At 45.3% G+C, this 9,889-nt stretch overlaps 1 protein-coding gene across 1 annotated transcript; it reads right to left on the minus strand.

Moving 5' to 3' along the window:
• Positions 1–1,425: 1,425 nt before the first annotated feature.
• Positions 1,426–3,230, minus strand: map1lc3c (microtubule-associated protein 1 light chain 3 gamma; the record flags this gene model as incomplete). The annotated part of the gene is made up of 4 exons (XM_080546767.1): positions 1,426–1,588; positions 2,786–2,892; positions 2,996–3,051; positions 3,173–3,230. The coding sequence occupies 4 exons, from the start codon at positions 3,228–3,230 to the stop codon at positions 1,426–1,428; spliced, it is 384 nt and encodes a 127-aa protein (XP_080402893.1).
• Between the last annotated feature and the right edge of the window lie 6,659 nt (positions 3,231–9,889).

Consider the following 9,889-nt stretch of genomic DNA (forward strand, 5'->3'; position numbering starts at 1 on the left):
GGAGGTGACGCGTCACGTTCTTAACTATTGGGAAAAGGCAGCACTTCTTTTATCGACATGGAGCCTCTTACGGCCAATGCACACGGCCCCGATTTTGTCACACCGCCGAATTCGATTCCATTGTTTCGAATGAGACAATGCACACGGCGTGCGATGCGATATTATCGCACGACAACATTCGATTCTCCATTCACACCAATTGAAATAATTCAAAGAATTGAGAATCGAATGTTGTCGTGCGACAAAATCGCATCGCACGCCGTGTGCATTGGGCTTTACAGTCTAAAACCCCAGCAGATCAGTAGGCCTATACCAAACTAAATACTAACTTGGCTTCACATACCTATGTCACTAGACAGGTAACAGAAGGTTTTCACTCCCTAAAGCGAATACCAATGTTCTTACACACGGTGAGAGAGCCATGACGTCATGGAACCTACTACCAACTACCACCACTACTACCAACTACCACCACTACTACTACCAACTACCTACACTACTACTACCAACTACCACCACTACTACTACCAACTACCACCACTACTACTACCAACTACCTACACTACTACTACCAACTACCAACTACCACCACTACTACTACCAACTACCTACACTACTACTACCAACTACCAACTACCACCACTACTACCACTATCTTTACTACTACCAACAGAAATGATAAACCTGACAAGTAAACGTATCTTCAAAAAGCAGATAAGGAAACACCTGGGTACAGCAAACCTGTGACACTAGATAGTGACTCACCGTAGATAGAAATGTGTAGTCTTCTCTAACATGGTTGTAGTTTGTTCTATTTTTATGTAACTAGATACACAAGTGTTTTATATTATGCCAAATTGTATGATGTATGATATTTTAATGTTTGATATTTGTCATTTAAAGTATGTTTTGCATGTTGAATGTTATTTGTAATGTATGTTTTAAATGTGGACCCCACTAAAAGTAGCTCATGCCTATGGGTATAGCTAATGGGGATCCTTCCAATAAATAATGACACTGGGCCTTCTGACCACACGGTCACCATGACCACAAAAGCATTGGACCGAGTGTTACCAAAGAGGCCTACAAAAGCACAATAAGTCAGAAGTATAAAGTTACACATAAGATTTATTATTACGTCCCTTAGATTAAAAACAGAATATACAACCAACATGTTCAGCCTAGACAAAATATTAAAATTATTATTATATACAAATCAATCTTTTTATGTACAATCGGGTCAAAAGTGTTTCTCACTCGCTGGGCAGCAGGTGTGGAACCTCACTGCAGTGCATTTCCAGCTCAGATGTCCTTCAGAGAGCTATGAGCCAAACATCTCCTGCGAGGCGTAGGTCATGTAGAGGATCAGAGAGCTATGAGCCAAACATCTCCTGCGAGGCGTAGGTCATGTAGAGGATCAGAGAGCTATGAGCCAAACATCTCCTGCGAGGCGTAGGTCATGTAGAGGAAGCCGTCGTCGTCCTTGTGGTGGTTGTACACCTGGGCCATGGTGAGGGACATGCTGGCCAGGCCCGTGCTGTTGATGAGCAGGTAGAAGGCCTGGCTGGGCAGCAGAGACATGCGGTTCCTGAAACAAGATGAAGAGCGACGTTAAAACGCATCCTACCGACGGAAAACACTACGGTTTATAGTTTAGTTTATTATATCGAGGACAATCCAAATACATGAACCATATAAAATACAATTAAAAAGGCAGCGTTAGCCTAGTCGGCAAATTTTCAGCTGAAGTCCCCGGCCAGTTGCAACATGGCATCCTGAAAAGTAACGTCATTTGTTAAAATAAAACATTTCAATATTTGAAGAACACGTGGCTGAGACAAGGTACCCCAACATCACACTTAACAAAACACAAGTAAGCAAGCTGAGGTGATTACAAGCGGCTACAACCACATACACTTATAGCGGTTAAGTACCGTAATAGTAAAATGTATAGCACCTCTCAGACCAGGGGGTCAAAGTGCATTACATATACAAGAACATAATAAAAGAGCGAACGTTAAACACTAGAACAGCCGTTGGGTCATTTGACCATGCATGCATGTTATGTGTTATATCTTTGCACTCACTCAAATTTCAGGACTCTGCTTTCATGACTCTTCCTAGATATGCGTGTTCTACCACCCAGTATCGTTACATTTAAAAAATATATATAATCACACCAGGATAAGCTAGTATGAAGCTATTTTGCAGTTTTTCTGTGTAGGAGGCAGGTTAATTTACAAGGCGGCCAACTAGTGGTCATTGTGTGCAAGTAGCAGCTTGACATTTGTAAAGACTATGGTCATCTTATAGTAGGTAAAACAGGCACGGCTGTTCTGGTGTTAAGTTGCCATGCACTGAAGTCCTGAGTCAGTTATCTTTCAGGAAAATAACACGGAAACTATAAAAGCATTGGGGGTTCACATAAATAAATCGCCATACACAGGAAAAACAGCAAAGTCTGAGAGAACAGAGGTAGTCAAGTAGTGAAACCGTGAGACCAACTGAAAGTATATATCTATATAATATAGTCAAAGCAATCTGAATCTGGTCAATCTGTTAATCTGGCCCAGTGACACTCTGGGAGTCACTGGCTGCGTTCGTCGATGCGCTCAGCCTTTATTAAAACGTTCCGTGTCGCCGGCTGATGCCAATCAGGTGATTGGACGAGTCCAAATGACGCATGCCTGTTACATTTTCATTCGCGTTTACACACCAAAAACCTCTACTTTTACACCACAAACCTCTACTTTAGGATACTTTCAGAACAGTCGTTCCTACTCACCTTATGATGGTAACGAACTGGGTCATGGAGAGTTCCTGTGGGACGAGGAACTTGGTTTTATCCAGAGGAGGCAGGTACTTCTCCCGCTGATATCTCTCAATGATGACCTACGGACACACACACACACACACACACACACACACACACACACAATCAGCGTATGTATTCTATGGTACATTCAATATCACCACTAAGAAACGCGCAACTTACCGGAATCTTTGTCGGAAACTTGGTCAGGATGCCTGCTACCTCCTGCTTCCTCGTCGCTGTGGAGAGATGGCCGACATGAATGAATAAAAAACATAAATAAAAAAGTCCAACACCATAACCCAACCACATTCAAACGAATCATGAATCATTTAATAAAATAAAAAAATAAAAAGTCACCAAAAGTTTTTCTCTGTTTGAAGGGCTTTGGGTGCTGTGGTTTCTCAAAAGGAGGCATGGTGAGTCCGTCCTGTCCTGCAGCCTGACAGATGAGACAATGCGCTCTGCAGCGGTGAGAACCTCCTTAAATAGTGTCGTGGCGATGACGTATCACCTGATTAACATGTGGCGATGACGTATCACCTGATTAACATGTGTCCGGACGACCAATCAAGTCGGTTTGCCATTTTCACTGGCGGGCAAGAAGAAGCCGTAACTAATTGACGTTATTGACTCTTGAAGCCAATTAAACCAGAGACACTAACCGTCACCTGAACTTGTTGTTAATTGTTTTAAATCACAACCCCAGAGTCGGGAGTACAAAGGCTGTTAGCTTTTACTTAAAATTAAAATAAAATAAAAATCAACTAACATTCTGAATTAATGGGGTCATGGATGGATACATTATTATTTATTTAGAGATAATAATTTGGCAAGCATCACACTATAAAAAAAAAACATATGAACAACAGGATTCCAGACATGTACAGACAACACACACACACACACACACACACACACACACACACACACACACACACATACACACACACACACACACACACATACACACACACACACACACACACACACACACACACACACACACACACACACACACACACACACACACACACACGTACACACACACACACGCTCAATGTGTTGCCCCTCTCTCTCCAATCAGGTGAAACGGCGTGTGAGCGCTAATTGAATAACTCTTCGTGTGTTAATTTAGAAATTACAACATTTAAAAAAAAATAAAAAAAAATAAGCAACCAAAGTTCATCACCGTGCCGAAATCCCACGGGGCGCATGCGTAGTGGCCTAAACGCCTAGTAAACGTAATCATGTCAACACCACTCCAGCTTATCTCCAGTTGGCCTGTTTCCGTGTCACACAACCGACGTCGACCAATGGCGAGAGAGGGAGCTCCGGTTGTGGGGGGTGATCTCCGCCCAGCAGAGAGAGGCTGCCGGGATTCAGAGTTTTCACCTGGGAACGCCCACCTGGGAACGCCCACCTGGGAACGCCCACCTGGCCGGCAAGAGGTGTTCCTCCACTATGTCACTTTGACCAGTTACATCCAACATGCCAGATTATAGTTGTTACATCCAACATGCCAGATTATAGTTGCTGCATGTATGTTCCATTGGATGCGCTAACCGAGGAGGAGACAAGCCTGGTTTGGGTTTATACAACAATCCCGTCCGAAAAGGAAAACCCAGAGAAGAGAAGAGGAGGTTATTATGGGTTTAAACCCAGAGAAGAGAAGAGGTTATTATGGGTTTAAACCCAGAGAAGAGGAGGTTATTATGGGTTTAAACACAGAGAAGAGGAGGTTATTATGGATGTGTGCAATTAACCTTAGTGCCGCCGAGCAGCCTGGCGAGAATGACATCCAGTCAAAGTCCACTCGTCTCTGCAGCGAACAAGTCATTTCAACATTTCACAGTTTATGTTAGCTAAATTAATAACAAAGTTAGCCTAACACTTTGGGGAAGGAAATGTATTTGGTGTTTTTAAAGGTTTCAGGTTTACCCAGTAATGACAGAAAGGAGGTGAATCGAAAGTGAATCATAAAAACACATCCGCAACTAATTCATCATAACGACACATTCACCTGTTAAGTGCTAATTCATTTGTAATCAGTTTGTATAGATGACCCGCTGTCCCCTGCCTGGATGACCCGCTGTCCCCTGCCTGGGTCCCGTCGCCCTCCTCCCACCAGAGAGCAGCGTTCCCCCGGGCCCTGGAAAGCCTGGAAAGCCTGGACAGTTTGTGAGTTTGAGAAAAAAAAATCAAGGCCTTAAAAGTTTTTGAAAATAGACATGGGTCATTGAAAGTGCTTGAATTCCCCTCTCTCTCTATCTAATATATATATATATATATATATATATATATTTTTAAAAAATGTTTTACGTAATTATAGTAAATAAGTCTCTATTGCTTAACTTATCACAGTAACTTTACACATTTCACCATCTCTTGTTTTGCTGTGCTGTGGTAGAGAAGACAAGAGACCATCTAGACTTAGTCTTTTTAGTTGTTGTCTGTGAGCGGATAGTTCCTATCATATAAACTCATCCAGATCTGTCTCAAACTATGCCGTTGTGTCGGGTCCTTGACTTTGAGGGAATTGAGTCTTGAAAGTCCTTGAAAGGTGCTTGAATGTGATGTCTCAGAAGGTGGGGGAACCCTGAGAAAAAGGAAAAAGTAAAGATATGAGCAGCAGCAGAATGTTTGCTAAGCACCGTGGATGAGAGGGAAACGCAATGTCAGCCCTGTACATATATTGGATTGACACTAAAGCTGACTTTGACTTTGACTAATTATTCTATTTTCAGTCATTATCTTTGCATAATCGTTCTGACATGGTTTGTTGTTGTGGACGCTACCAGCTTGGAGTTGGTTGTGTAGGTCCTTTAGCTGGCTAGCTAACATTAGCATTATTGACCCATCCAGATCGAAAAAACAGATAACTGTCTGTACTTCTGGACGCTTTCATCCTGGCGGCAGTGTGAGGGGAATGATTCTCCACAAGATGTATGTAGACATCACCGAACTGCAGCTCTGGCAGCGACTTCGCTGTTTTTAGTGATTGAAATACTGCGGCGGGTGCTGTATATGGATCGCAAAATGTGTAGTTTGTTCACATATCTTAGTTTTTCTTCTTTTGAGAGGTGATCTAAGAGGTGATCGAAACTCTGAGTTTCCACTATGTTTTGCTCTCCAGGGCTCTGCGCCAGTCACGTGACTGAACACTATGAATACCGTGGACGAGCAGGTGGGACCCGGAGTTATCATCATCATCACCATCACCATCATCATCATCATCACCATCACCATCATCATCATCATCACCATCACCATCATCATCACCATCATCATCATCATCATCACCATCATCATCATCATCATCATCACCATCACCATCATCATCACCATCATCATCATCATCATCATCACCATCATCATCATCATCATCACCATCATCATCATCATCACCATCATCATCATCATCACCATCACCATCATCATCACCATCATCATCATCATCATCACCATCATCATCATCACCATCATCATCATCATCATCATCATCACCATCATCATCATCATCACCATCATCATCATCATCATCACCATCATCATCATCATCATCATCACCATCACTATCATCATCACCATCACCATCATCATCACCATCATCATCATCATCACCATCATCATCACCATCATCACCATCACCATCACTATCATCATCACCATCATCATCATCATCATCATCATCACCATCACCATCATCATCACCATCACCATCATCATCATCACCATCACCATCATCATCATCATCACCATCATCACCATCATCATCATCATCACCATCATCATCATCATCGTCATCATCATCACCATCATCATCATCACCACCATCATCACCATCATCATCATCACCATCATCATCATCATCACCATCATCATCACCATCATCATCATCATCACCACCATCATCATCATCATCACCATCATCATCATCATCACCATCATCATCATCACCATCATCATCATCATCACCATCATCATCATCATCACCATCATCATCACCATCATCATCATCACCATCATCATCATCATCACCATCATCATCATCATCACCATCATCATCACCATCATCATCATAATTTTTTCATGTGCGATCTGCGATCCAGATGCATTCTGGGCAAATATCGGACAGATACCGATGCCCTGGATCGGATCGGGACATCCCTACTCGTATCTCTCCTCTCCTCCTTCCTCTCTTCCTCTCCTCTCCTCCTTCCTCTCTTCCTCTCCTCTCCTCCTCTCCTCTCCTCCTTCCTCTCTTCCTCTCCTCTGAGTCATCGGTGTGCTCCATATTTAGACCATTTCCCCTGGAGGACTTCCTCCCCTCCCTCCCTCCCCTCCCTCCCCTCCCTCCCCTCCCTTCTCTTCCATCCCTCCCTCCCTTCCATCTCCCCATCCTCTCCCATCCCACCCTCCCTCCCCCCTCCCTCCCTCTCCCATCCCTCCCATCCCTCCCTCCCTCCTCTCCCATCCCTCCCATCTCTCCTATCCCTCCCTCCCTCCCATCTCTTCATCCTCTCCCATCCATCCATCCCTGCCTCCCTCCCCTCCCTCCCTCCCTCTCTCCCATCCCTCCCTTCCTCCCATCTCTCCTTCCTCTCCCTCCCTCCCTCCCATCTCTCCCTCCCATCTCTCCCTCCTCTCCCCTCCCTCCCTCCCACCCATCCATCCATCCCTCCTCTCCCATCCCTCCCTCTGTTTCTCCATCCCATCCCACCCTCCCTCTGTTCCTCCCTCCCTCCCTCCCATCCCTCCCTCCCATTCTAGAACGTCTCAGGAATTCTAGATTCTGATAGAAGCTCATCATTTGGCAGAGTGCAGACACAGTGTCATCCTGTAGGCCTTGACAGGAGCTCATTATTTGGCGACGCTGCTCTGCAGGGGGTTCTCTCCCTCTAATCCCTCTGTCACCATGGCAACCTCCAGTAAACCATGTGACCATGGCAACCTCCAGCAAACCACGTGACCATCAGCTCCGTTCCTCCCGGACGTGCTCATTGGTCCAGAATGACATCACCTGAGCAGCACTTGACTGGCCCACCCTTAAGCCGTGTTTAAGATCACCCTTAAGCCGTGTTTAAGATCACGATTAAGCCGTGTTTAAGATCACGATTAAGCCGTGTTTAAGATCACGATTAAGCCGTGTTTAAGATCACGATTAAGCCGTGTTTTAGATCACCCTTAAGCCGTGTTTAAGATCACACTTAAGCCGTGTTTAAGATCACACTTAAGCCGTGTTTAAGATCACGATTAAGCCGTGTTTAAGATCACGATTAAGCCGTGTTTAAGATCACGCTTAAGCCGTGTTTGACGAGGAATGTGACCCTGTGATCTGGTGGATTTGTTGTCGTTAATATCCAATAATAGTCGACACGTTCACAAAACAAGTTTCAGACCTCGGAGTAAAGACATCTGTCTGTGATGTTCCAAACTGTCCATTCCATTCAATTCCTACAACTCCCAAGATACACCTCTCACTGGGTTAGGGTATTAACATGGACTGAATTCAACTGGTGTGATTTGTTGGTGACTTTCTTGCATTTTAGCTAATGTTAAGAGCGTCATACAGTGGTACCACTGGTAGCAACGTGTTTGATTGCAATTTTAATACATTTACAGAAATTTCATAAAACGTGTTTTTGCTTTGTCATTCTAAGGTTATTGTGTGTGGATCAGTGGCGGCTGGTGCTAAACATTTTGGGTGGGGCACAGGTTATGGGGGCATGCTCCACGGGGAAGAATATCAACTTTAAAATCTGGATTTACAGTCGATTTTAGCATGAGAATAGCTCTACCCCCCTGTACAGACCTCGCCATCCCCTCTACCCCCCTGTACAGACCTCTTCATCCCCTCTACCCACCTCTACAGACCTCTTCATCCCCTCTACCCCCCTGTACAGACCTCTTCATCCCCTCTACCCACCTCTACAGACCTCTTCATCACCTCTACCCACCTCTACATCTCCTCTACCCACCTCTACAGACCTCTCCATCCCCTCTACCCCCTGTACAGACCTCTCCATCCCCTCTACCCTCCTCTACAGACCTCTTCATCCCCTCTACCCCCCTGTACATACCTCCTCATCCCCCCTACCCCCCTGTACAGACCTCTTCATCCCCTCTACCCCCCTGTACATACCTCCTCATCCCCCCTACCCCCCTGTACAGACCTCTCCATCCCCTCTACCCCCCCTGTACAGACCTCTTCATCCCCTCTACCCCCCTGTACAGACCTCTTCATCCCCTCTACCCCCCTGTACATACCTCCTCATCCCCCCTACCCCCCTGTACAGACCTCTCCATCCCCTCTACCCCCCTGTACAGACCTCTTCATCCCCTCTACCCCCCTGTACAGACCTCTTCATCCCCTCTACCCCCCTGTACAGACCTCTTCATCCCCCCTACCCACCTCTACAGACCTCTTCATCCCCCCTACCCACCTCTACAGACCTCTTCATCCCCCCTACCCACCTCTACATACCTCCTCATCCCCCCTACCCCCCTGTACAGACCTCTCCATCCCCTCTACCCCCCCTGTACAGACCTCTCCATCCCCTCTACCCCCCTGTACAGACCTCTTCATCCCCTCTACCCCCCTGTACAGACCTCTTTATCCCCTCTACCCCCCTGTACAGACCTCTTCATCCCCCCTACCCCCCTGTACAGACCTCTTCATCCCCTCTAGTGAGTGTGTGAGTGTGAGTGTGTGTGTGTGTGTGTGTGTGTGTGCGTGTGTGCGTGTGTGCGTGTGTGTGTGTGTGTGTGTGTGTGCGTGTGCTGAATACATAAACAAACAAGCTAAAAGACGACAATAGAAAACGTACCATGCTGACGATATTACTAAATGTTTGAAGTAGCTTTTATCTTAGCTGACTCTCTTACCTTCAGGTCGAGTTTGTGTATTCTGGCTTCGCAAAACACCAACAGTAGCAGCCTAACAGCCGCGGAGATTGCGACCACAAACGAAGTTTGACTTCGGTAATAGGTCCAGTTGTAATATCCTCAAGTTGGGAACAAAAGATGCCTCCTTCTAATCCATTTGTTCAATTTGTTTACAGAAAGAAATCCTCC

The sequence above is a fragment of the Nansenia antarctica genome, assembly GCF_963989245.1.
Source record: "Nansenia antarctica genome assembly, chromosome: 16".
Taxonomy (NCBI): domain Eukaryota; kingdom Metazoa; phylum Chordata; class Actinopteri; order Argentiniformes; family Microstomatidae; genus Nansenia; species Nansenia antarctica.